Below are 23998 nucleotides of genomic sequence, written 5' to 3'. Positions count from 1 at the left end.
GACTTAGGTTGGGTAAGATAGGTTCTTATCAGGTAGCAAGTGTCCTTGGTGGAACTTGTGAAAAAGGTATGTAATAATATGTTGTACTAGGAGAGTTGCCTATATATTATAGTGGAGTTTGTTTGAAGATCCCGAGAAGGACCGAGGTTTTACTTCCAATTAGGCCCTGGAAGGTTTCCTCGTAAAATCTTGTTGTGTTCTTTAAGTACCTTTTATGTTTTATTTTTAATTTCTGCATAAGTTTAACAATTGGAACCTAATACTATTCACCCCCCCCTCTTGTAGTAGTTTATCTAAACTAACAATTGTTAACAATTCTGAGGGCAAATATTTATAAACATTTTAGAGGGTATAATTGTCCAAACACTGTTCATAAGAGTTATCATTAAATCACACAAGGAAAAATTTAGAGGCAATTAAAATCATATTACTTGCTCCACTTTTCATTTTCGGCCATTTCAAAGACTTGCTTCATTTCCTTATTTGAAAAGCCTTTACAATATTTAATTCATTTATCTAACTTAGTAGACCCAACATAAATCATATTTTATTAATTTCATATTCTCACTCCTCTAATTATCTCAACTACTTTTATTTTTTTTATAATTTTTTATTCTCCAAACTACCCCACTACCTTTACATTTTATTAGTTTCTCCAATTTCTTCTAAAACACCGAGTACAGAGAAATGGAGCAAGTATTAATAAACGTAGGGAGTAACCAAACAGAAGAAGTTTACAACAAATGTATTGGCTTACGAGTGCAAACTAGTGACAAATAGCTTATCAAAGGTGATTAATGATAAGAACTATAGATAAAAGTGGAGACAAGCTGTATTATGTAGGCGCAGTAGGCCCAAGTTTAGCACCAATATATTTCATGTTCTCGTAAGTGGTGCTTTAACAGGCCAAGAAATAGAGTGGTGTGACGGGTGTCATGCTTGTGACGATCTTTCACAATCGCCCATGCACGACCCTAGCTACCCATGTGTCATGTCGTGCCCACTTCCCTTCTTAATTGGGTTTTATTTTTATTTTTTTTCACTTTTTTTTTTTTATGTTTTATTTTTTTTTACAAAGACAAAAAACAAAGGTGAAAAAAAAATAAAATAAAGGCATTGAGACAGTCCGTCATGGTCCTATTGGTAGATGAGTTTGTGGCAAAATGGGATCATTTTAGTTACTTTGAACTCCAATAGCTAGCTATTAGCTTACTATGTAAATGAACCCTACCTCCTTAATTTACGTCTTTATATTTCATATTATTTATCCTTTTTTTTTTTGGCAAGATTTTTTCCAAGCAAATTTGCTTGGCCAAGCTAATTGCATTTTCCTGCTCCAATGGTCAAACTAATAGCTAGTGATTATATAATATTGCAAGCAATTCCCTAGGTACAACCAATAGAGTTGCTCTAAATGCACGGCCTATGGCCAGATAGCCTACTGACAAGCTCTAATGCCCTGCCGAGTTTGTGATGTATCATTGTATCCGATCTAATCATGCATTTTGGTGTTGCTGTGTCTAGCTAGGCTTTGTGCTGACCCGACCCGACCCATGAACATTTCTAAGTGAAGCCTTGGGAGATACAACAAAAGTATTGATGGTGGAATTTTAATTTAAGCGAACAAAACTTGGAGGAGTGTTATTATGCTATTAGTAAACATTACCCTTCATGCTCAGTGTTAGTGTGTTACACTCATCAACTCCTCTTAATTGACAGTTGTATCATTACAAAAGTATACACCAAATCAAAGATCAATATGTCGGCATACCTACCTTTTGGACAAGTGGAACCAACTTTAATTATATATTTTTTTTTGAAACAACTTTAATTATATATGGCTAGTAATATTACAATAAAAATACACTAACTTCATGTTGGTGCTATATATTACATCAACTTCATCAAAATTTATACTATACCATCCCTTTTTTTTTTTGGGTTTTTTTTCATATATCAAACCAAAAATCCATCAAGATGAATGAAAATCAAGGGAAGGAGGAAACACAAGCAGTAGTGAGTGAACAAGAAGTTGAACAACTTGTGCAAAACCTTCCTAAGGTAACAATAATGAGTAACAAATTTGAACTAGTAAACTATCAAGGTTTTTGGCATCCCAGTATGATAAACTACCTTAAGAGCACCCTTATGTTTCAACGACACTTTCAACCTCGAAACACCGATATTATCATAGCTAGCTTCCCTAAAACCGGCACCACTTGGTTAAAATCGTTACTCTTTTCTGTTGTTAATCGTTTTCGTTATCCTAAAGATCAAACCCCTTTGCTCAAATATCATCCACATGAGCTTGTGTATCGCTTAGAGGTTGATGTTTATGGTAATGCTTTCGAGTATCCTCGGCCTCAACATCTTGATGAGCTTCCTTCGCCTAGGCTTTTCCACACCCACTTGCCTTACACTTCTCTTCCGGAGTCTATTATGGCTTCGGGGTGTCGGGTTTTGTACATTGGTCGGAATCCCTTGGACACGCTCGTTTCGTTGTATTACTTCTCTATAAAAATGATGAAAAAGTTGGAAGGTGAAGATTTTCATCTTAGTATGGAGGACTATTTTGAGGATTTCTATGCCGGGAGGATGCCACATGGGCCGTTTTTTGAACATGTGGTTGGATACTGGAAGCAGAGTTTAGAGCGGCCTGATAAGGTGTTATTTTTAAAGTATGAGGATTTGAAGGAGGATCCAAAATTTTATGTGAAGAGGCTGGCTGAGTTTGTAGGTGTACCATTTTCTTCAAAAGAAGAAAGTGATGGTGTAGTAGAAGATATAATAGAGATGTGTAGTATAAGTAATCTAAGAGAATTAGAGGGTAACAAAAGTGGGGTGATTAACAAGTACTTTGAGAAAAATAGCTATTTTAGGAAGGGGGAAGTTGGTGATTGGACCCATCATTTAACACCTTTAATGGTAGAAAGGATGAATAATCTTATGCACCAAAAACTTGAGGGTACTGGTCTATCCTTCAAAATGGTCCATCCTACTTAGTTAGCAAAATAGGTTACTTCTTAATGTGTATTAAAGTAGGCCGAGTTAGGTTGAACCTTAACGGGTTAAGTGGTTAACCACATGTGCCCATAAAGGTCTATGCAATAAATTTGAATAAAAATGTTTAAAATTTTGCTCAAAATTGTTGAGCAAAAAAGAAGTTATATCTTTTGTTTCATTTTGATGTTTTTTTGTTGAAAATTTGTAACATTTCACAATTTGAGACTTGTAAATTACAGTATTCACAATATATTCATTCCGTCTCTATTCATTTGATAACTTTGACCAAAATAAGTGTGTAAATCAAATAGGTACGTCTTTATAAGGAAAGTTTGTCAACTAAATAGAGATGGAGATCAGAAATCATGCGAAAAACATAGGTAATTAAGGTATTGTTCGATTTGTCTCACTAAGTATTCCAAGAATTTTATACATTTTTACTATTGTTAAGGAATAAGGAATGCACAGTCAAATCAAAAACACACACACACACAGATTCATTCAAGTAACAAAATACATGTAAAATGAAAAAGTGCATAAATAAGCTCCGTACACATCTTAAATAACCCATAAAACAAACGTCTTTCAAGAATATAGACATAATCATGCTCAACACGACATACTCATGTCTCATATAACGCTAGTCACGAGCCACAACGACGAGTTGCTTCCCAACATTACGGCCAGAGAAGATACCAATCAAGGCAGAAGGAGCATTCTCTAGGCCTTCAGCAACATCTTCAACGTATGAAATTTTGCCTTCCCTAATGTATGGTAGGATCATTTCCAAGTATTTAGGGAAAAGATGATAATGATCGAAAGCTATAAATCCTTCCATACGAAGGCGTTTAGTTATAATATTGGACAAATTGTAAACTCCCTCCGGCTGTTGGAGATTGTACTGTGAGATCAATCCACAGACTGGGATTCGGCCATGAGGTCTCATGTTCAATAGAACTGCGTCAAGCATCTTCCCTCCAACGTTCTCGAAATAGATATCAATGCCTTCCGGAAAATACCTAAACAAACCAAGATATCAGACTACCAGCTAGTATTATGAATGTTTAACCGGCTGAAACATTACTGGCAATGGCCATTTAGGGTCTGTTCTGATTGACTGAGCTGAGCTTAACTGAATTGAATATTTTATGAGAGTAGGAAATTAAGATAAGAACTGAACTGAACTAAAAATGATCTGAAGAGAAGGCCCTTAGACATTCATTTTAGCACAATGTTAAAACATTTTGCCTAAAGAATCATACATGTTTACAGTACGTATATATACTAACCTTTTTAAGGTTGCATCCAAGTCTTCCTCTTCCTTGTAATTGAAGGCTTCATCAAATCCAAATTTGTTTTTCAATAAATCAACCTAACATGACAGGAAGTTATGAGAGCAAGTTAGAACCAGAGAATTTCAAAATCGGAAACAGAGTTTTAATTGCAAAGGTATATGAACACCGCCTTTGTAGATAAGCCCGAACAGGCAAACACAGAGCAGTAAGAAAATCACCTTCTCTTTGCTACCAGCACTTCCCACAACATAGCAACCAGATAATTTTGCGAGTTGTCCAACTAATTGACCAACAGCACCAGATGCCGCAGACACAAATACACGATCTCCCTTCTTAGCAGATCCAATTTCATACAAGCCTGCATAGGCTGTGATCCCAGGCATGCCTACATATTGATAGAAGACAAACATATCAAATGATAAAGAGAATAGAACTATAGAAGGCTGCAACATTGATGAATCAAGAACGAAGCTTACCAAGAATCCCAGTATAGTAGGAAAGCGGAACATCTGTATGCTCGATTTTAAAGGAAAGCTGTGGTGATGTAACAAGACTGTATTCTTCCCAACCAGTAAATCCCCATACAAGGTCCCCTGCCTCGAAGTTAGGATGCCGAGAATCTAGTACTTTGGACACTCCATATCCGATGATGGGCTGCATATATTCAGCATCTTAGTTAATAGACCAACATTCATGTCAAACTAACAAATCTCATCTATCACTACTTTCTCAACCTAGAATATCATAAGTATCAAAATCTGTTTCTGTAGCCCAGTAGGTATGCTAACATGGTTTGAAAAGAACATGAAAGCTAAGCTTATTACTTCCCTCCCCGGCCAAACTTTAAAAACTTTGACCAACGATCACAAATTCTCTTTAATATGTACAAAATACATAGTCATGTCTATGGATACATCTCAAACTCTCAATGTGTAATTTAATAATATCTTTTTATAATTTTTACTTACAGAATTTGATGGTCAAACCGTCAAAGGCATGTCTTGAACAAGCAAAATGAATGTAGACATTATATTATGGGATGGAGGGAATAACAAATTGTCTCACATCATTTGATTTGATTCAAGCATTCAACACTCCAAATGCATGTTTAGGACTTTTATAAATCCAATTAATGCAATAGCACATGCCACTTATTTTAACAAAATATTCTAGACAATAAACCAACAATAATCAATACTTTTTTTAAAAAAAAAACCAACCAACAATAATCAATACTTTAGCATACAATAATATGCGTAGTAATCAAAACTTTAGCATACAATAATATAATCAAATTACATAAACACTAAAAATAAAAAAAAATTAAAAAAAATAAAAAAAAAAAATAAAAAACTACGAATACTAATAATTTATTTCCATTCTTGTCTTCTTCCTTTAATAGAGTTTAAAAATACATTACCCTACCACAAATAATTACATATAAGAAATCAACTCATAAACTCCAAAACAACATCACTAAACAACTAAATAAACAGATAATTAATCAACAATTATCAAACTAATCAAAACATTAATCAATAAAAAAAATAGAAAAGAGAATTAATCAAAATGAATTATACCGATCCAGGTGCGAAAGAATCAACATAAGAAGCGCGATCATGGTTGGTCATACGACTTCTCATATAAGGGTCACAAGACAAGTAGAGATTCTTAAGAAGAATTCCATTAGAATCTTCTGGAAGTTTAAGGTTAATCTTGGAAGTTTTGAGCTCCATGTCCGATTCTTTAGGAAACCCAACAACGTAATCCTTTAAGACTACTTGGTTGTTGCTCACTTCTTCTTCCGCCATTGTTGCTCTGTTTTGCTCTGTTTTTCTCTGTTTTCTTTTCTAGAAGTTTCTGAATGTGGGTATTAATGAAAAAGCTTAATTTGGGTTGAAAATGGAGGATGAATTAATAAGAGAGAGAAAAAGTGTGAAAGTTGAACGTGGGTGTGTTTGATTGAGATTGTGAGGTGTAGTCATTCTTTTCATTGCTGTTGTTGACTGTTCATGTTCACGTTGAAGCTGTGATTATTTAAATACTAATGATGATTTAGGAATCATTATAATATTTGATTATGAAAATTGTTGATTTGGAGAATTATGGTTTGAATGAGAATAAAATTATTATTCATAGTATCTATTATTGTGCCACATAGTGTGATCAACCAAATAGATGACATACTAGCCCAAATTTAACAAATTAGTTGAAATAGACTGCCGACTTCCACTATTAATCTTAATATCCCTCCGTTCCTAAATAATTGACACAATCAAATGGACACACATGCCAATGTAACTTTAGATATATATGATTAAATATAGTAAAAAAAAAATAAAATAAGTTGATATTATGAAACTTATTAGTTAAGGCAAGAGCCAAGGATCACCGGATCAGGTAAGAAAACCGATCCCAAATATGCATAGGCAAATCCGTGAACCCAAAAGGCGAAGACATATTAGTCGTCATATGCAGTTTTTGTTTAAACAGAAATGCACAAATGTATGCTCTAGATTGTTGAATTAACCAAGAGATCTCAACTAGTATTATCAAGTAAGAATATACCAAGACATGCAAAATGCACTAGTACCATACATATTTATTTTAATTACTACTATAACATAATCTTTCAAGGATAGAAATCTCCCGATTCTCCTGTCAAAAAAAAAAAAAAAGAAATCTCCCGATTCTACTCCCCACAAATATCATCACTTAAAAGCTCAACACAGCATTTGTTTACATTTCATTTGATAGAATTTAGTCACGAGACACCACAACGAGTTGCTTCCCAACATTACGGCCAGAGTAGATCCCAATCAAGGCTGCAGGAGCGCTCTCTAAGCCTTCAGCAACGTCTTCAACATATGAAACCTTGCCCTCCCTGATGTGTGGTAGGATCATTTCCAGGTATTTAGGGTAGAGATGATAGTAATCGAAAACTATAAATCCTTCCATACGAATACGTTTGGCTATAATTTCAAACAAATTGTGGACTCCCTCTGGCTGTTCGAGATTATACTGTGAGATCATTCCGCAGGCTGGGATTCGGCCATGGAGTCTCATGTTCGATAGAACAGCCTCAAGCATCTTCCCTCCAACATTCTCAAAATAAATGTCAATTCCCTCTGGAAAATACCTAAACAAAGCAAGATATCAGGATTTGAGGACCGCAGTCTTAGTAAAATCTTCAAGATTTGTGTCTTTGTAAATAACAATTCCCACAATTGCACCCCCCACCCCCCCCCCCCCCCCCCCCCCCGCCCCCCCAAAAAAAAAAAATAAAAAATAAAAAGTAAATATGCTCATGTAATAAATTTTCCCCTTGTGTTGTGAATGTTTAACTGTAGCAATGGTCACTTAGACATACCTTCTTGCACAAAGTTAAGGATTTGGCATAATACATTAAATGAAATTATGAAGTACATATTGGCAGTCAGTACATGTATATACTATATACGCACCTCCTCAAGGCCGCATCTAAGTCTTTCTCTTCCTTGTAATTGAAGGCTTCATCAAATCCAAATTTGTTTTTCAATAAATCAACCTAACATGCAGGAAGTTGTGAGAGCAGGTGAGAACCAGAAATATATTTCAAAAATGGCAAAAAGTTGCAAAGTTGTATGAACATAAAGTAACCAAAAAAGGTGTTATCAAAAAAAAAAAAAAGTAACCAAAAAAGGGATTGAGCAGCTGAGTTTCATAAATCATCCTTCAAAATCAAGTGATATTTGATGGTATGAAACTAGCATTCAAGAACTCTCTACCGAGTGCAAATTACATCAAGAATGATATGTTTGTCAATAATAATTTTTGATGCTAATATTAGAAATCATAAAAGGATGTCATCCACAAGTAACAGTCAAACACGAAGAATCAAAAAAAAATCACCTTCTCTTTGCTACCAGCACTTCCAACAACATAGCAACCATTCAATTTTGCAAGTTGTCCAACTAGTTGACCAACAGCACCAGACGCTGCTGAGACAAAAACACGATCTCCCTTCTTAGGAGATCCAACCTCATAGAAACCAGCATAGGCTGTCATGCCAGGCATACCTACAAATTGATAGAAGCCAAATATATCAAATGATTTGAATTATTGTATGTTGATAGCTGAGAAGAGATTAGAAGGCTGCAAGATTCCTAGCAGGAACCACCTCCTATTGGAAAAAAGATTCTTATGGTATTCCTCAAGGTCCCAGTAATGCATCATTTCATTTACTTCTTAAAGCCAAAGTTTGGAAAACAGTTTATATATTGATACATGAGAGCATACAGATAAGTCATCCTAACTTATGTACGATTTCCTCCCCTTCTCCTCGTGGCCTGTAGGTAGTGGGGTTGTGAGTTGCAATCCTGATCCCACAAACCTCAATTATCCTGGATTGGAGTGACGAGTCTGCCTTTTTTATTGCCCTCATCAGCAATCAGCAGTGATTTACAAATCTATTTCTCCCTCCCCACAATCAAAACCTCAAATTACGTTAAATCTATTCACATGCAATAGTTTTCATCCCATTCGGACACCTAACCCTGTAGAATTTTATCTATTTTTAGTATCTTCTACAAATGCTCCAAACTACTACATATTTTCTCAACTATCACATTATCTTATTCTTCTGCAACTCTACTTTCGGCAAAATGCTGATAATTTAAACTGAAGCTATTGCTTTATTCAATGCTTGTAAGTTTTTGAAGCTCTACCCACAAATAGCATTTCCAGAGAACATTCAATGGTTTTTCCAAGCAAACAGAAGAAAAACTGAAATGAAATACTCAGAATTTTTTTTATCTACTTTTCAATCATTTAATTTACCCTTCCACCCCTCTTATGAAAAGATACTACAGTTCAACTAGGCCACATTTTAAAGAGTTCCTAAAATTAAAAATTAAAGGAAAACACAAAAGCTTACCAAGAATCCCAGTATAGTAGGAAAGAGGCACATCAGTATGCTCAATTTTAAAGAATAACTGTGGAGATGAAATAAGACTATATTCTTCCCATCCAGTTATTCCCCATACAAGGTCACCTGCCTTGTAATCTGGATGCCGAGAATCCAGCACTTTGGACACTCCATACCCCATAATGGGCTGCAAGAAAATCAGCATTTTAGTTAACAGAAGTTTCACGTCACACTAAAAAACCTCTATCACTAGCTTTTTTTGGTGGGGGGGAATAAAATAAATAAATAAATAACAGAAGTATCATATTTTGCTCTTAATTTCTGTAGGACTGATGATACATGTACAATTTTCATGTTTAGCATGCCATAATTCTTATCAATTTGAAGGCCAACCAAATTCTATATAATGGGTCAAGGAGAACGTTGGCAGGACAAGGTATTAAACTGTGGCAAAGCCACAAAACAAAGCTCACCTCCCTAACTCTAGCTTTAGCAAATCTCCTAATCATTCTATTTTACTCGATAGATAACAAGTTAACAAGGAAGCAGGCCAATTATGGGTTACAGACAATAAAGTTTAACCATCTTTCATAATTCATACCGTGCACATAGGCAGTCAGAAATAATCACCTAAAGATCTCGTGAAACAGAAGAATAAACAAACATATTGAACATAAAACCTTAAATGAAAGGTGTAAAAGAATGATCATATCCATAATAGGTGGAAATGAACTTGTAAATCTTTTGTGCAATTGTATGATAGGCAATTACATCCATTATGAGGGATCAGATCCATAGTATTGCCACATACTGCTTTAACATGAGCTGCTATTAGCACACAAAACATTTTAAGCCAGAGATTATTTAGTACAAGACTATAATCTTCTACGTTGTACCCCTTTTATCGAATTTACAGTATGTTTGGAGGGAAAAGAAAGCATAGCATTCATTTTATTATTCGGATATGATTTCACTGGGTGAAGGGAAGAGAATCAGAGGGATCCAGTTCCCATCCCCTTCAACACTATGTTCAGTCAACTATTTTGGAAGGAAAGGGAGGGGTCGGAAGGGAAGAGATGAGCTTGCATTTTCCTTCCAAATTTTCAAACACTTGAAGTATTTAACTTATAAAAAGAAAATGAAAACGGATTCCTCCAATCCCCTTCGTCCCTCAGCCCTCACATCATATCCAAACAAGGGAAGATTGATACCTCACTTTCTATTCCTTCACTAACTCTAAAATGGTTTATATAAACCAAATTTGTGAGGAGATATAAGTTGAGGGAAAAGGAAGGAAACGAAGGCGAAGAAAATGGATTCTTCCTATTCTCTTCCATTCCTTTCTCCCATGTCATGTTCAAACAAATGAAGATGAATCCTTCACTTTTTCTTCTCTCCCTTTCTCTCCAAGATTCCCCCCTATTAAAACACACTCGTGAAGTCGTGATACCGGACGATAGACTATGAAATCGGTGATCCATATGCATAATTTCATAACAAATTTGCTCACTTCATTCAAAAATGCTTCCCCAAAACCACTTATGCTAAACGTCTCCAAAAGCAATACCCATGTAGCCATATATCAATGTAACAAATCTACTAAACCAACATTAGCTTTTATTTTAACACACCAAAAGCCTACTTTAATACTTATAAATACAAAGAGTGCAAATTATCTGCCAAATAACACATGCAACAAAAATTATTAGATTATAACAAGACCCTTATTAATACTTTAGCATGCGAAATATCCAAATTGCATACAAACCCAATTACCCAAATGATTAGATACAAATATATTTCATTTTAACACTGTCCCATTCCTTAAATTAGAGTTTATAGCATCACCCTAAAGTACAAAATATGTAATGAACTAATGATGAAAAGAAAAGGTAACACATTTACAAATTAATTAACCCAAAAAGTATTAATTAATTAACTAATTAGTCAATCAGCAAATATTAAAATAATCACAAGAGGTTGAAAATCAAACAATTAATTAATCAAACAATCAATAAAAAATTGAAATGGGTATTAATTAAAATTAAAAAAATACCGATCCAGGTACGAAAGATTCGACATAAGTAGGTCGATCATGCTTGGTCATACGACTCCTCATATAAGGATCACAAGACAAGTAGAGATTCTTAAGAAGAATCCCACTAGAATCTTCTGGAAGTTTAAGGTTAATCTTTGAAGTTTTGAACTCCATGTCTGATTCTTTGGGAAACCCAACAACGTAATCCTTTAAGACTACTTGTTTGTTGCTCACTTCTTGTTCCGCCATTGTTGCTCTGGTTTTTTTTCTGGAAGTTTCTGAATGTGGGTAGAAATGAAGAGTTTTTTCTGGGTTAAAGATGGGTGAAAGGTTGGGGTTTTATAGGCGAGAGAAAAAGTGTGAAAATTGCAGAATTTTGCACCGATTTTTGTGAATGAAATTATGAATGAATGAGATTGTGAGGTGTAGTGTAGATACACTTTTTTTTTTTTTTTTTTGCTATGTTTGACTGTTTAATGTTCACATTACACATTGAAATCGTTATCAATTTTGCAATTGTACCTTGTAAACTTCTAGTCACTCATTTTGCCTATTTTTCAATAGTTGTTAATTTGTTATCGTACACTGTTTTGGATTTTAATACAAACTCCGTGCACAAGAGATATGGACCATATGGTAGACAAAATACTCCCTCCGTCCCAAAAAAAACGACCCTTTTGGTCAAAACTTTATCCCAAAAAGAATGACCCACTTGCATTATAACACCCACCAATTTGATACAATATTTGTGCAGAATTAACTTCCCCATATAAAAATTTGAGTTTTCATGTTATTTTATTACTTTCTCTCTCTATTTTTTTTACAAACCCCATGTAAATTTATCTTTCCAATATACTTTTACTTCTTTTTACTTAACTTCCTTAATACCCGCGTAATCAACCCAAATGGGTCGTTCTTTTTGAGACGGAGGGAGTAAGAATAATGGAAATAAGATTTGGCCATTTGGGTATCAATTACTCCATAGTACTCCGTATGTAATTGGCCTAGCGATAAAAGGATTTTTTACCTTGTTAAGTTTGGTTTAGGGGAAAAGATTGCACCTTCCAACCTTGAGGTTGACGTTTCAATACCCATTAGAGAAACTTTGAGGTAGGGATCCCCTCACACTCAAAGTGTTTGACCCGCAATGTGGTTATGATATTACTTTTGTTTTCTTTTAACGTGAAAAACTAGGTTAAACCCTGTACAATGCACGGATTTTGAATGATTATGAAAACAGTATAATTAAATAAAATAATAATAAATTAATTCACCCGGTATTAAAAAGAGTGAAATATATTAAAACGATAAAAAACAAGTGAGAAAAAATATTTAAATATGTTATAATTTTAATATGCATGTTGGTATTTTAGGAAGTTTACTTTAGATTTTATATAAAACAAAAGTCATAATCTAGCTGCAAACTTTAGTTTAATATAATGATTTTTTTTTATAAAGTAATTTTGCCGGGAAATTGTTAGATAATACATTGCCAAATGTCCCCTTAGATTTTCTTTTAGTACCCGTGCAAATTGCACGGTTTTGAAAGTTGATTCATTATACTAGGTTAGAACCTGTGCAATGCACGGTTTAAATAAAGCCTATTTTAATTTGTAAATTTTAAAAAAAAAAATCGCTATTATACATGAATATAAATAAGAATAACGTATATTTTGTAATTTTAAAATTTTTTATTTTAATCAAAATTATGATATAATATCGGTTCAACGTTGTCTAATTCATAATTATGATAGAATTTTATTAGTGTGCTATTTAAAATTGTTTCAATTTCCTACGATAAATTGATATACTTTAGTTGTGATGTAGAAGCTCCAATATTTAAATTTCAAAAATGTTAAATATAGTAGATTTCCAAAAAAAAAAAAAAGAAAAAAAAAGAAGAAAAATTAAGATGACATCATCATTGCATTTAGGCGGGAAATTCATTATTGAGAAAGCGATACATGGGCAATGATGATGTCAGCAACTTCTATTTTAGTAATAGTTAATAGATATGCTGAAATTTGAAACTAAAATGAGCTTAATATTAGTTTCATGTTAGTACCCTTGCAAATTCACATTGATATGTACCCATTTTATCATAGTATTGTGTATCATAATTTTAATTAAATGTTGCATTAAAAAAAATTACATTTGGAGTTATAAAAAAGTTTATGGCTTTTACATATTTTACCTTTTAAGGGTCTGTTCACATTTACTGAACTAAGCTGAACTAAACTGAACTGAATTGAACTGATTGGAGCTGAACTGAACTGAGCAGAAATGAATATTTTATGAGAGAGGGAAATTAAGAGCTGAATTAAACTGAACTGATCTGAACTGATTGGAGCTGAACTGAACTGAACTGAACTGATTGGAGCTGAATTGAACTGAAATTAAGTAAATATGAACGGGCCTTAAATACGGATGACTCATGCTCATTTATATATAGTATATATTACCTTTCAGCAATTTTTGTAAGTGACCAACTAACACACAATGACACAAGTAAACCCTGACCACGACCGAGTAACCCTTGATTGAGTAATCTATGACTAACCAATGAGAAACCCCCTAGTCTACCGAGTAACCCCTGACTAAGTAATCCATGACTAACCGATGAGTAACCCCAGACTGACCGAGTAACCCCTAGCCGAGTGAGTAATCCCGACCAATTTTTTTTTTTAAATATGTGGCTTAACTGATTTTGTAGCACCTAACATATGAAATTTTATGATACCTTTAAGTTCAATCAACATTATAACACTTTCTCGCTATCCCAGGCCACAATATGGTCACAAAATTATATACAATCATTTATCTCATCGTTTCTAATATATCTAATAAAATTTTTGCGGTTTTAGAAAAATAAATTGCACTGTTTTAAAAATTCTTATACTTTATATATTTTAAAAATACATCATCAATAACACAAAGTTTCGTATACGGCAACAGTTTGACCTTTTTCGTACGTTGACTTTTTTTTTTTGAAAAACCCGTACGCTGACTTTTAGTTTATTACTAATACGAGTATATAAAGTTAAATTTTATCATGTAAAATATTTTTAAATTAATATTACTGCATATTTTCATAATAAATATTGAATCTATATGAGTTAATTGATATTTAGTTACAAATATCAACGATTAATGGTTTATTTGTTTCTTCTTATTATATTTTATTCCAAACCAAATAAGTTAACATAGGATAAGTTTAAACAAAATAAATAGAAAAAAAAATAAGCAATGACAAAATAAGTTTAGGTAAAAGAAATTCAAACAAAAATTTTTAGAAAATTTTAGACAAAACTTCGTATTATTTTATATAATTTTAGATAAGTTCAAGCAAATCCAACAAAACATTATAGGTTCACACAAGTTCATATACAATAATATAAGGCTATGTCCATTTTCTTCAACTTATATTTGCTTATTTTCACCCAATTGATGGAAATTTTTTAGTTTTTAATTTTTTCCTGCATTTAAAGTATCTTTGCTGAATCGAAACTATGGATTTATATTGAACTTAAATTATTTCATTGTTTCTCCATTAAGCTTGTTTTTAACGTTATTGATTTTTATTGATTAAATTAAAACTTATTAATTTTCATTTAATTTAAACTTTTTTCACTAAATTAAAATTAATTTTACTGAACTTTAATTAATTAGTTTTAAAGAATGGCATTAGAATAGGGTGAACAGAATATGGTCTAAGGGCCTGTTCTCATTGACTGAACTCAGCTGAACTGAACTGAACTGAACTCAGCTGAACTGAACTGAACTGAACTGAACTGAACTCAGCTGAACTGAACTGAACTGAAATTAATATTTTATAAGAGAAGGAAATTAGGAGCTGAACTGAACTGAACTGAATTGAGCTGAACTGAACTGAACTGAACTGAACTGAACTGAATTTCAACGTAAGAGAACAGGCCCTAAATTCAGATAAAATAAAATGAAGTATAAGTTTAGATAACATTATTTTAGACTAATTCTAATGAATTAAACATAGCCTAAATTCGTGTAATGGCTAGTACCCTAGTTAAAATAATATTTCAATAATTTTAAAACAAAAGGGAGTAAAGCTTATTGTTTAGGCAAGCGTTTATTGAATTCAGGTAGTGCACAATGTTTCGTCTATAACTAAAAAGTAGTGCATAAAGCGATACATATGAGTATATGACTATAGTACGTCAAAGCAAGCAACTCTTGCATATACGGATATAACAACTTTTTTATATGGTAAAGAGAAGTGGAATAATTTGAGGGAAGAGATAAAGAGAAATTTCTCAAATAACTCAAATAATTTTGATAAGATTTAATTTCTAGGCGCCTAGATAGGATATGAAGTGGAAACGATGCGTTTCTTAATACAAGCTAGTAATGCATACAACATATTCCTTATTGGAGTATAAGTTTCACCACATATATTTTTTTTTCTATTGTTGAGATTACTTCATTACCCATTATATAAGTGGGAATCAATTCATTGTTATCACTTTGTAATACTTTATCTCTCTTCCATTTTATTCGTAAAGAGGGCTTCTTAATGACCATTTTTCTTACCTTATTATTAAAAAATTTACAACAGTGACAATGTTGTCAAAATTTTTTTCCTACTCGATTGAATTTGTTAGACATAATATAATATGTATATATTATTTGTCCATATTACCCTTGTAATATATTAGGGTATTGTGTGTAAATCTTGAGGGACCCCAATTTAACTTCATGATAAATAAAATTTGTTTATCTAGTGGCATTATTTATGTACTTATTGTATATAAATCAACAAAATATCTCGATAGCATGATATTTTCGTAAATAAATCAATATTATTGGGACTTTTATTGACTTTTTACAAAAATTTCACTAAATAAACACTTTTTTTATTTTTTATTTTTTTATTTATCATAGAGATGAACTTGTATTTTCTAGTAAACCCTTAGTATGCGATGCATATATACTATGTAAATTTTGCCTCCGAGGAGTATTATCCTATCTTACATAATTGGTTTGCATGTGAAAAAAAATGATGTGTGTATTAAGACATGGAGGTAGTATAAGAATAAAGTCAAGAGATAAAGATATGAATTTGATACCTCATTATTGATTTTTCTCATGTATGAAGATACAGACGACTACACTCAATATACACTTTTAAATACATTACGAAAGTACATATAATTTATATATATATATATATATATATATATATATATATATATATATATATATATATATATATATATATATATATATATATATATATATATATATATATATATATATATATATATAAATTCTTTGTATGATAACCTACCAATTTAATTCAATCATAAATAAGCACCATTTCGGTTAAATTGTTATTCTCGTAAAGTAAGCTTTTGATACGACATGTCAAATTAAAGAAATAGCTAATTTGTTCCTTCAATTGAAAGTGATTCCAATTGAAATAATTTTTTTAAAAATATTACGGCAAAATAGTTAACAATCAAAGCCCCATTTAATTTATTTAATTGCTTGCACTTTAGATACATACAAGCTAAATCATAACAAACCATTCTTGATGCGTATTGTTAGATAGATGCATGTGTAAAGCTTTTGAATTAGCTTCAAATACTCTATGTTATATTTGACCCGATATCTTAGGATACTACTTGTATTAATTAAATCATGCAACATTCACTTCCTTACACATCTATAAAAGCACTTGTTTTGTTTAGTATTTGGATATAACTCAACAAATTCAATCCTCCCATACTATAGCAATGGCTCCATCCAAGATGTTTTATCTCGGGTGCTTAGTTTTGGTGTTGGCCATTGCGGTAGAGGCAGCTAGTACTCCTCCAGGAATTGCTAAAAATCCTTCAAGAGCATCATGTAACAAAAAAGAGTACAAGATGTGCTATAACCTAGAGCATGTTTGCCCTAAATTTTGTCCTGATAGTTGTGAAGTTGATTGTGCATCTTGCAAGCCTATTTGTTCTTCTAGTCCATCAAGTGATGAGCATAAATCATCTTCTGGATCATCATCTTCTTCTTCATCTTCATCCTCCTCTTCATCCTCATCATCATCTTCATCTGCATCTGCGGCTGCAGCTGCTGCTGCAGCAGCTGCCGCCGCTGCATCATCATCAGCCTCTTCATCAGCTTCCTCTGCTGCCTCATCAGCCTCTTCATCAGCTTCCTCTGCTGCCTCATCTGCCGCCGGAGGGTCCTCTTCATCTTCATCCTCCCCCTCGTCATCAGGAGGATCAACACAAAACTCTCATCATTCGTCCTCTCACAATTCATCATCAACCCCATCAAACTATTACCCAAAACCTTCAACACCATCTCCTAAGCCATCAACCCCACCGACTCCAAAACCATCAACTCCAACAAAACCATCTCCTTTTACCCCAACTACTCCTTCAACACCTTCGTCTCCTCCTACTTCTAATGTTGACTCTAGAAAGAGAGCTAAGTGTAGAAACAAGAACTATGGACAATGTTATAATCAAGTACACGTCTGCCCAGCTAACTGCCCTACTTCATGTCAAGTTGATTGTGTCACTTGCAAGCCCGTTTGCAGTAAGTCTTACTTTCTATATATATTTTACTAAAATGGTAACACTTAGCATTGCCTAGCCTTTTGCGATAACATTTAATTTTAATCTTTGACTAAATATTGTCACTCGTACAAACTACAAATTTTTATCACATAGAGGTCCTTTTTTGATTTGTATCATATCGTGTAAATCAAAATATCAAAATATTTAAAATTTCACTGATACATAATTAATAATATAGATCATCAAAGTTAATGTGCATTAATAATCGTGAAAAAAAAATGTGACTATTTATTTTTAATAAAATGAAGATAGTAGTGCTTGGAGTAATTTGGTAAATATATATTGGCACAATTAACACAAAGATTTATGTTAAAGCTCATATGTCATATCTATATACAAGTATATGTTACATACATTATTATTGTCCTTAATTTGTATCAATTATCAAATATTAAATTAGTTTAATTTTAAATTGAGAATTGATGTTAAATTAGAATGGCCACTAATTCTTAGTTTTTCTATATGTTGTAGATTGTGATTATCCTGGAGCAGTTTGTCAAGACCCTCGATTCATAGGAGGAGATGGTATCACCTTCTACTTCCACGGCAAGAAGGATCAACAATTTTGCCTTGTGAGCGACCCTAACCTCCACATCAACGCACACTTCATAGGAAAAAGAAATGAAAACATGGGTCGCGATTTTACTTGGGTTCAATCCATTGGAATCATGTTTGATAACCACCGTCTCTTCTTAGGTGCAAGGAAAACCTCTACATGGGACGATGCCATTGACCGCCTTTCATTAGACTTTGATGGAGAACCAATATACCTAGAAGAAACTCTAGGGTCTCAATGGTCATCCATCTCTACACCACAAGTTACCATAACTAGGGCAAGTGAAACCAATGACATTGTCGTCGAAATCCAAGGTAAACTCAAGATCATGGCTAAGGTTGTACCTATTACTGATGATGAATCTAGGGTTCACAACTATGGTATTACTAATGAGGATCGATTTGCTCATCTTGATCTCGGGTTTAAGTTTTACTCTTTGACCGGAAAGGTTGATGGTGTACTAGGAAAAACTTATAGGGATGATTATGTGAGTCGAGTGAATATGAGAGCATCCATGCCGGTTATGGGAGGCGAAAGAGAGTTTGCAAGTAGTAGCATCTTTGCCACGGATTGTTTGGCTTCGAGGTTCGTTGGTAGTCAAGAAGAGACTTCATTAGAGACCATGAATCTTGCTAGCATGAATTGTGCTAGTGGGATGAATGGACGTGGTGTAGTTTGCAAGAGGTAATTAACTCCAAAAGAATTTATTTCACGGGAATTTATAAGTAAAACTTTTATTGACTTATACAAATCAATAAATTTTATGTACAAGGTTAATAGCCATAAAGATTATTCAATTTTTTTTAATGTTACTTTGTATTATTTATTTGTAACAAGAATCTTCAAGTTGCATTGTAAGATGACTATACAAGTAATAAAAGCACTAATTTTTAAGCTTTATTTTCCCTTAATTATGCTTCATTCTATTCCTTTTTGTTTTGTCTTAAGTGGGTTTTTGCACAATTTCAATGCTCACATATAGTATATATTTTCTATCATCAATATATCTTCAACTACTATATATATGCATTACAAGTAATATTAATTACAAAATTAAATAAAATGATAAATCTAACAAGATCTCATATACAATATATTTTTTCTTATATTTATCAAAGAATCTGCATTGTAACTCTACTTGATCAAATTGAAGATTTTAAATTATTAGACAAACAAAAGAGTTAAGGAAGCAAGGTTAGCGAGGGACTAGATGACCATGTATGTTGTTTGTAGATCTTGACTATTAATCAACAATTTTCTTCTCAAAATATTGCATGTATATGCCATCCACGATGAGTTCTTAAAAGATTTAAACATGTCAACTTTGTAAACAACTAATATGTTAAGTTACTCAGCTCAGTAGCTCACATAATCAGCAATTTAATGTAGTATAATAATGGGTATGATTGTGTGTATCAAAATTATTATATATCCTTAATTATGTATGAAGTATATCAATATATCATCCTCAACATGTGTGATTTCCTGCCATAAGATATGATTCAAGTTTAATTAATTGGATCAAGTTATTGTAATTTCCTTGTTATAATAGGATTAATATTTCAATAATAGTCATAAATTTCGTGATAGGTTGGATTAATTTAAGATAATCCCTCTGTCCTTAAATTACATTCCTACTTCTCTCTATTATGTGAGGAATAAATGCTAGAAGTAAATAAGAATGTAATTTAGGGACGGAGGGAGTATAAGATTACAAATTGGATTAAAATTATACAATCACATACACTATCGTGTCAGGTTGGATTATGTCAATAGATAACCACACCATTTCAAATGAATTCTACTAATTACAAGTATATCTTCATGTCCATATGAACAAATCTACAAAAAAGAGAGTTGAGATGCAATAAGAGAATGATGACATATATAAAACCTTAAAAAAGGAAAATTGGCTGGAGATTTTGGGAGAATTAAGCCTTTTTCCGAGGCTTATGTTCTAAATATTTTCTATGTTCTAAATTATTTTTTTCAGATTATGTTATTAATTTTTACCTATGCTACGATTATTTTTTTCAACTTATGTTCTAAATTATTTTTCTTATGTTCTAACTTTTTTGGTTGTTTACATTCTAAATTTTTGCTATCTACTAAATTATTTTTCTTATGTTCTAAAATTTTCTGCTTATGTTCTAAATTTTTTCTACTTATGTTCTAAATTTTTTTCTATGTTCTAAATTTTTTTTTCTATGTTCTAAATACGAAATTCTCAAAATTACAGAAATGCCATTACTAAAGGATCATTTTAGATGGTTAGATAAAAACTAATAAAGGGATGAGATTGGTTCTTATATAAGATTGGGTTCTTATATAGAGGAGGGTTCTTACATGAGCCTCTCTCTCTCTCTCTCTCTCTCTCTCTATATATATATATATATACATATATATATACACACACGTCACCTTAATTGAAATATATACATATATATATACACACACGTCACCTTAATTGAAATAAAGATATACAATTACAAGTTTGTTGTACACATCTGTCACATCATGTTTTTAAGATCCTGTTTTGGGTATGTAATTCCTTCTTTAATTTGTGCATGCAGAAATCGTACATGGTTGTAAATCATATATTTTGTATTTTAATTTGTTTATTTTATTAGTCGTTTATATTTAGGCTCCATTCACTTTACCTTATTTTTGCTGATCTGAAATCATTTTTACTAATTCTCTATTACTGAACTGAACCGATTTTTAGTACACTAAAATAATTTTTATTAAATATTATTTTTGTAAGGTGATGTAAATAGGGTCTTACTCTATTATTATTTACTTTTGTCAATACTTGATTAAGTGGCGTAAATTAAGGTATAAATAAACAAAGATACACCAAAACATGAGCCATAACAAATTAGCAACACGAACTCTTGCCAATATCAATTTATAAAGATACAAATCATATAATCTTATTCAATCACTATCATCACAAAGATAAATAATTACTAAATTTTCAACTATATTATTGATTGTGCTGGATATGAAAAACAAATTATGTAATAACTATAATTGAAAGATAGTCTATAGATTACATGTATCAACCCGAACTTAAAAACAACTATTAGGCTGAATTAAACCAAGGTTACTTCCAACAGTATTAGTACAAGATGACCTAGCTGGCTTGTTTTTATAGGTGAGATGCACATCATTGAGTTTAATATTTGCGCAATGGTATTCTGAACTACAATCAAATTTCACGCCAATAGGTGTACCAGATGTTCCGTGAATATCTTGATACGTTATATCACTTATTCTCACTCCTGAAACCTGATTAATTTTAAATATATAATATAACAATTAATATTAATTAATAACAAATGTGAATGGTTAGTTAATTTTTAACGATCATATAAAGTGAAGAAAAAAAAAAAGGAAAGTATATGGTTGTTTTCTTACCTTTCCTGGGCAACCCCTCTTTTTTGGACAATAGTTTTGGTTAATGATGATTGGATTATGAGCATTCACCATTGTAAGATGTTGAAAGAGAACATTTCTTACAAATCCATTGCTTGGCCTTCCCCATGATTTTATCCTTACTCCATTTTCGGTGCCAACAAATGTACAACTCTTGACTGTTACATTCATTACTCCAGGTTCATTCAACTCCTTTCCTAAACTTCCAATGCTGAAATTCAATATGACATATGCATGTTAAAGCTTTGCACGTAATTTAATTTTATTAGCACACTATTGCTCTTGGAATATACTCGTATATTATTTGGACAACAAAATCACTATAACATTAATTATAACATGATAGGAACGTATGAGCAAAATCATTATAGTTAGAAATGACTCTTAATAAATACCTAATTCCATGTCCAGGACCACAAGCAATATTTTCAATCCACAAGTTACTAGTCCCAGCTCCAATTGATACACAATCATCTCCAGTACCTATTTTTGAGTTCATGATTGTCACTCCAGACGAGTGTTGAACATGAATTCCGTCGGTGTTAGGGCTTGTACTAGAGGCCAAGACTTGCACACCTTCAACTTTTACTTCCTTACAACCATCAAAATCAATATGATACAATTGGCTATTTAATGACATTAATCTATTCACCACGATATTCATTGAATTTGAAAATCGAATTGTCTGCACAAAAATAGAAGTAATTAGATGATAAATTATTGTCTAACCTTAATAACATACTATAACAAATAATATAACATCCGTGATACATTAGTTACAACAACAGTAAGTTAATAACATGTTCACATCATCTTAATATAGTGGTTCACATGTGTACATAATTTCTTAATGCTTTGATGTAATTCAAGCTATTTAATTAACAATAGTTTTCAATATATTGTATTTTCATTTTGGTTTTGAAAAATTATGAATGACATAAGATAATTATTAATAAGGTTGGAAAATTGAATTTACTCACGGTAGCTCCCGGAGGACAAGTCTTCCCGGATCTCTTACAAGCCCACAAGCCAGCGCCTTGTCCATCAAAAACCCCGCCGAATATAGATACTCCGGTAACATCATCAAAAGAGATCCAAGTACCGGCATTTCCGAGCACTCGAAAGTCAGCCGGGGCCACCAAGGTACCTCTAATGACAAAGCTAATAGCCTTGTTCTTGCAATTCCTCCCATTAAATAGTAAGGCTTTGTTAACTAAGTACCTTCCTTGTGGTATAAAAATTGTAGTAGGGTTTCTTGACTTACACGCAATGTTCCATGCAGACGTAAATGCCCTTGATGAATCTGTTAACCCATCTGATTTTGCACCTAGGCTCACCAGGTTAATATTGTTAGCTTCTACGAGTTGTCGATTTACGACGAATATTAAGTTAAAGAGAACAACTATGAGTATATGTGTTAAGGATGATGTTACTTTGGTTTCCATTTCTTTTTCTAATTAACTAAGCTAGAAAAAGATGTATGAAAATGTTTTATGTGGAAAAGAGAAGGATGTTAGGTTGTTGAAGATGAAAGATATTAGGAAAGGTGGAGGGTATTTATAGGATTTAATTTGTACAATATACGAAGTATTGTTCATAAATTTATACTTCATTTGTACGTAACATGCAAATACAATAAAGTGGAATTATTGTTAATAAATTAAAATTACAAATGGGAATACATTAGACATATTATATCCTCTTCCAATGAACCCTCGCATGGTTCCCTATGCCATGATTGGTTCTTTTTTTTTGAGAACCCCATGATTGGTTCTTAGTTAACTAATTTCCTAATTTGTGGTAGAGATATCAGATATGCATGGCTAGCTATTGGTTCTTTAAAAAATTAATATTGTATATGTTATACTCCCTCTTGTTTTTTAAAATGCATTACTTGGATTTGTACATTCGAGTTCTAACTTTGACTATTAATATCTTTAATTAGATAGGAGCTAATAAAAATTATATAAAAAAATACTCCATATTAAATTATGATGTGACTAACCATATAACATATTTGTATATTTTACAATGGTCATTTGAAAAATGACTGCATTCCACAATGTTTTAATGATTTTGCTGTTCATAATTGACTTATTTTTCTCGAATAATATAATTAAGTATATTTCTTTGTTTTTGGTATAC

General features: G+C 32.3%; 4 protein-coding genes and 1 pseudogene across 4 annotated transcripts; 2 read left to right on the top strand and 3 right to left on the bottom strand.

The window, feature by feature from the left end:
• The first annotated feature begins 1873 nt into the window (after positions 1-1873).
• LOC145608664 (flavonol sulfotransferase-like pseudogene) lies at positions 1874-3167 on the top strand (annotated as a pseudogene).
• A 344-nt stretch (positions 3168-3511) lies between these two features.
• On the bottom strand, positions 3512-6234 carry LOC145606618 (2-alkenal reductase (NADP(+)-dependent)-like). Its single transcript, XM_081662425.1, has 5 exons — positions 5879-6234; positions 4775-4952; positions 4517-4683; positions 4293-4375; positions 3512-4022 (listed from the first exon to the last, which is right to left on the bottom strand). The coding sequence occupies exons 1-5, from the start codon at positions 6107-6109 to the stop codon at positions 3644-3646; spliced, it is 1038 nt and encodes a 345-aa protein (XP_081518551.1). The 5' UTR covers positions 6110-6234; the 3' UTR covers positions 3512-3643.
• Positions 6235-6815: 581 nt separating this feature from the next.
• LOC145606649 (2-alkenal reductase (NADP(+)-dependent)-like) lies at positions 6816-11641 on the bottom strand. The gene is made up of 5 exons (XM_081662455.1): positions 11261-11641; positions 9214-9391; positions 8190-8356; positions 7763-7845; positions 6816-7437 (listed from the first exon to the last, which is right to left on the bottom strand). The coding sequence occupies exons 1-5, from the start codon at positions 11489-11491 to the stop codon at positions 7059-7061; spliced, it is 1038 nt and encodes a 345-aa protein (XP_081518581.1). The 5' UTR covers positions 11492-11641; the 3' UTR covers positions 6816-7058.
• Positions 11642-17013: 5372 nt separating this feature from the next.
• LOC145607308 (uncharacterized) lies at positions 17014-19109 on the top strand. Its single transcript, XM_081663009.1, has 3 exons — positions 17014-17245; positions 17345-17818; positions 18331-19109. Exons 1-3 carry the CDS (start codon positions 17014-17016, stop codon positions 19101-19103), a joined length of 1479 nt encoding a protein of 492 aa, XP_081519135.1. The 3' UTR covers positions 19104-19109.
• Positions 19110-21487: 2378 nt separating this feature from the next.
• Positions 21488-23298, bottom strand: LOC145608351 (polygalacturonase-like). The gene is made up of 4 exons (XM_081663963.1): positions 22834-23298; positions 22249-22538; positions 21836-22064; positions 21488-21706 (listed from the first exon to the last, which is right to left on the bottom strand). The coding sequence occupies exons 1-4, from the start codon at positions 23296-23298 to the stop codon at positions 21488-21490; spliced, it is 1203 nt and encodes a 400-aa protein (XP_081520089.1).
• Between the last annotated feature and the right edge of the window lie 700 nt (positions 23299-23998).

The sequence above is a fragment of the Chenopodium album genome, chromosome 23 (assembly GCF_948465745.1).
Source record: "Chenopodium album chromosome 23, dcCheAlbu1.1, whole genome shotgun sequence".
Lineage (NCBI taxonomy): Eukaryota > Viridiplantae > Streptophyta > Magnoliopsida > Caryophyllales > Amaranthaceae > Chenopodium > Chenopodium album.
Note: the sequence above shows the minus strand (reverse complement) of the source record. Positions and strands in the feature narration are given on the sequence as shown.

What these genes read in the sequence shown, in the direction of transcription:
- LOC145608351 (XM_081663963.1), bottom strand. Translation starts at nt 23,298, where the DNA reads ATGGAAACCAAAGTAACATCATCCTTAACACATATACTCATAGTTGTT. An exon ending in CTTGTCCTCCGGGAGCTACC is followed by an intron (nt 22,539 to 22,833) that starts GTGAGTAAATTC and finishes ATTTTTGTGCAG; the next exon opens with ACAATTCGATTTTCAAATTC. An exon ending in GGTCCTGGACATGGAATTAG is followed by an intron (nt 22,065 to 22,248) that starts GTATTTATTAAG and finishes ATTGAATTTCAG; the next exon opens with CATTGGAAGTTTAGGAAAGG.
- LOC145607308 (XM_081663009.1), top strand. Translation starts at nt 17,014, where the DNA reads ATGGCTCCATCCAAGATGTTTTATCTCGGGTGCTTAGTTTTGGTGTTG. An exon ending in TTGTTCTTCTAGTCCATCAA is followed by an intron (nt 17,246 to 17,344) that starts GTGATGAGCATA and finishes CTGCGGCTGCAG; the next exon opens with CTGCTGCTGCAGCAGCTGCC. An exon ending in CACTTGCAAGCCCGTTTGCA is followed by an intron (nt 17,819 to 18,330) that starts GTAAGTCTTACT and finishes TATATGTTGTAG; the next exon opens with ATTGTGATTATCCTGGAGCA.
- LOC145606618 (XM_081662425.1), bottom strand. Translation starts at nt 6,109, where the DNA reads ATGGCGGAAGAAGAAGTGAGCAACAACCAAGTAGTCTTAAAGGATTAC. An exon ending in ATTCTTTCGCACCTGGATCG is followed by an intron (nt 4,953 to 5,878) that starts GTATAATTCATT and finishes GAATATATGCAG; the next exon opens with CCCATCATCGGATATGGAGT. An exon ending in CTACTATACTGGGATTCTTG is followed by an intron (nt 4,684 to 4,774) that starts GTAAGCTTCGTT and finishes ATCAATATGTAG; the next exon opens with GCATGCCTGGGATCACAGCC.
- LOC145606649 (XM_081662455.1), bottom strand. Translation starts at nt 11,491, where the DNA reads ATGGCGGAACAAGAAGTGAGCAACAAACAAGTAGTCTTAAAGGATTAC. An exon ending in CTACTATACTGGGATTCTTG is followed by an intron (nt 8,357 to 9,213) that starts GTAAGCTTTTGT and finishes ATCAATTTGTAG; the next exon opens with GTATGCCTGGCATGACAGCC. An exon ending in TTAGATGCGGCCTTGAGGAG is followed by an intron (nt 7,438 to 7,762) that starts GTGCGTATATAG and finishes TGCTTTGTTTAG; the next exon opens with GTATTTTCCAGAGGGAATTG.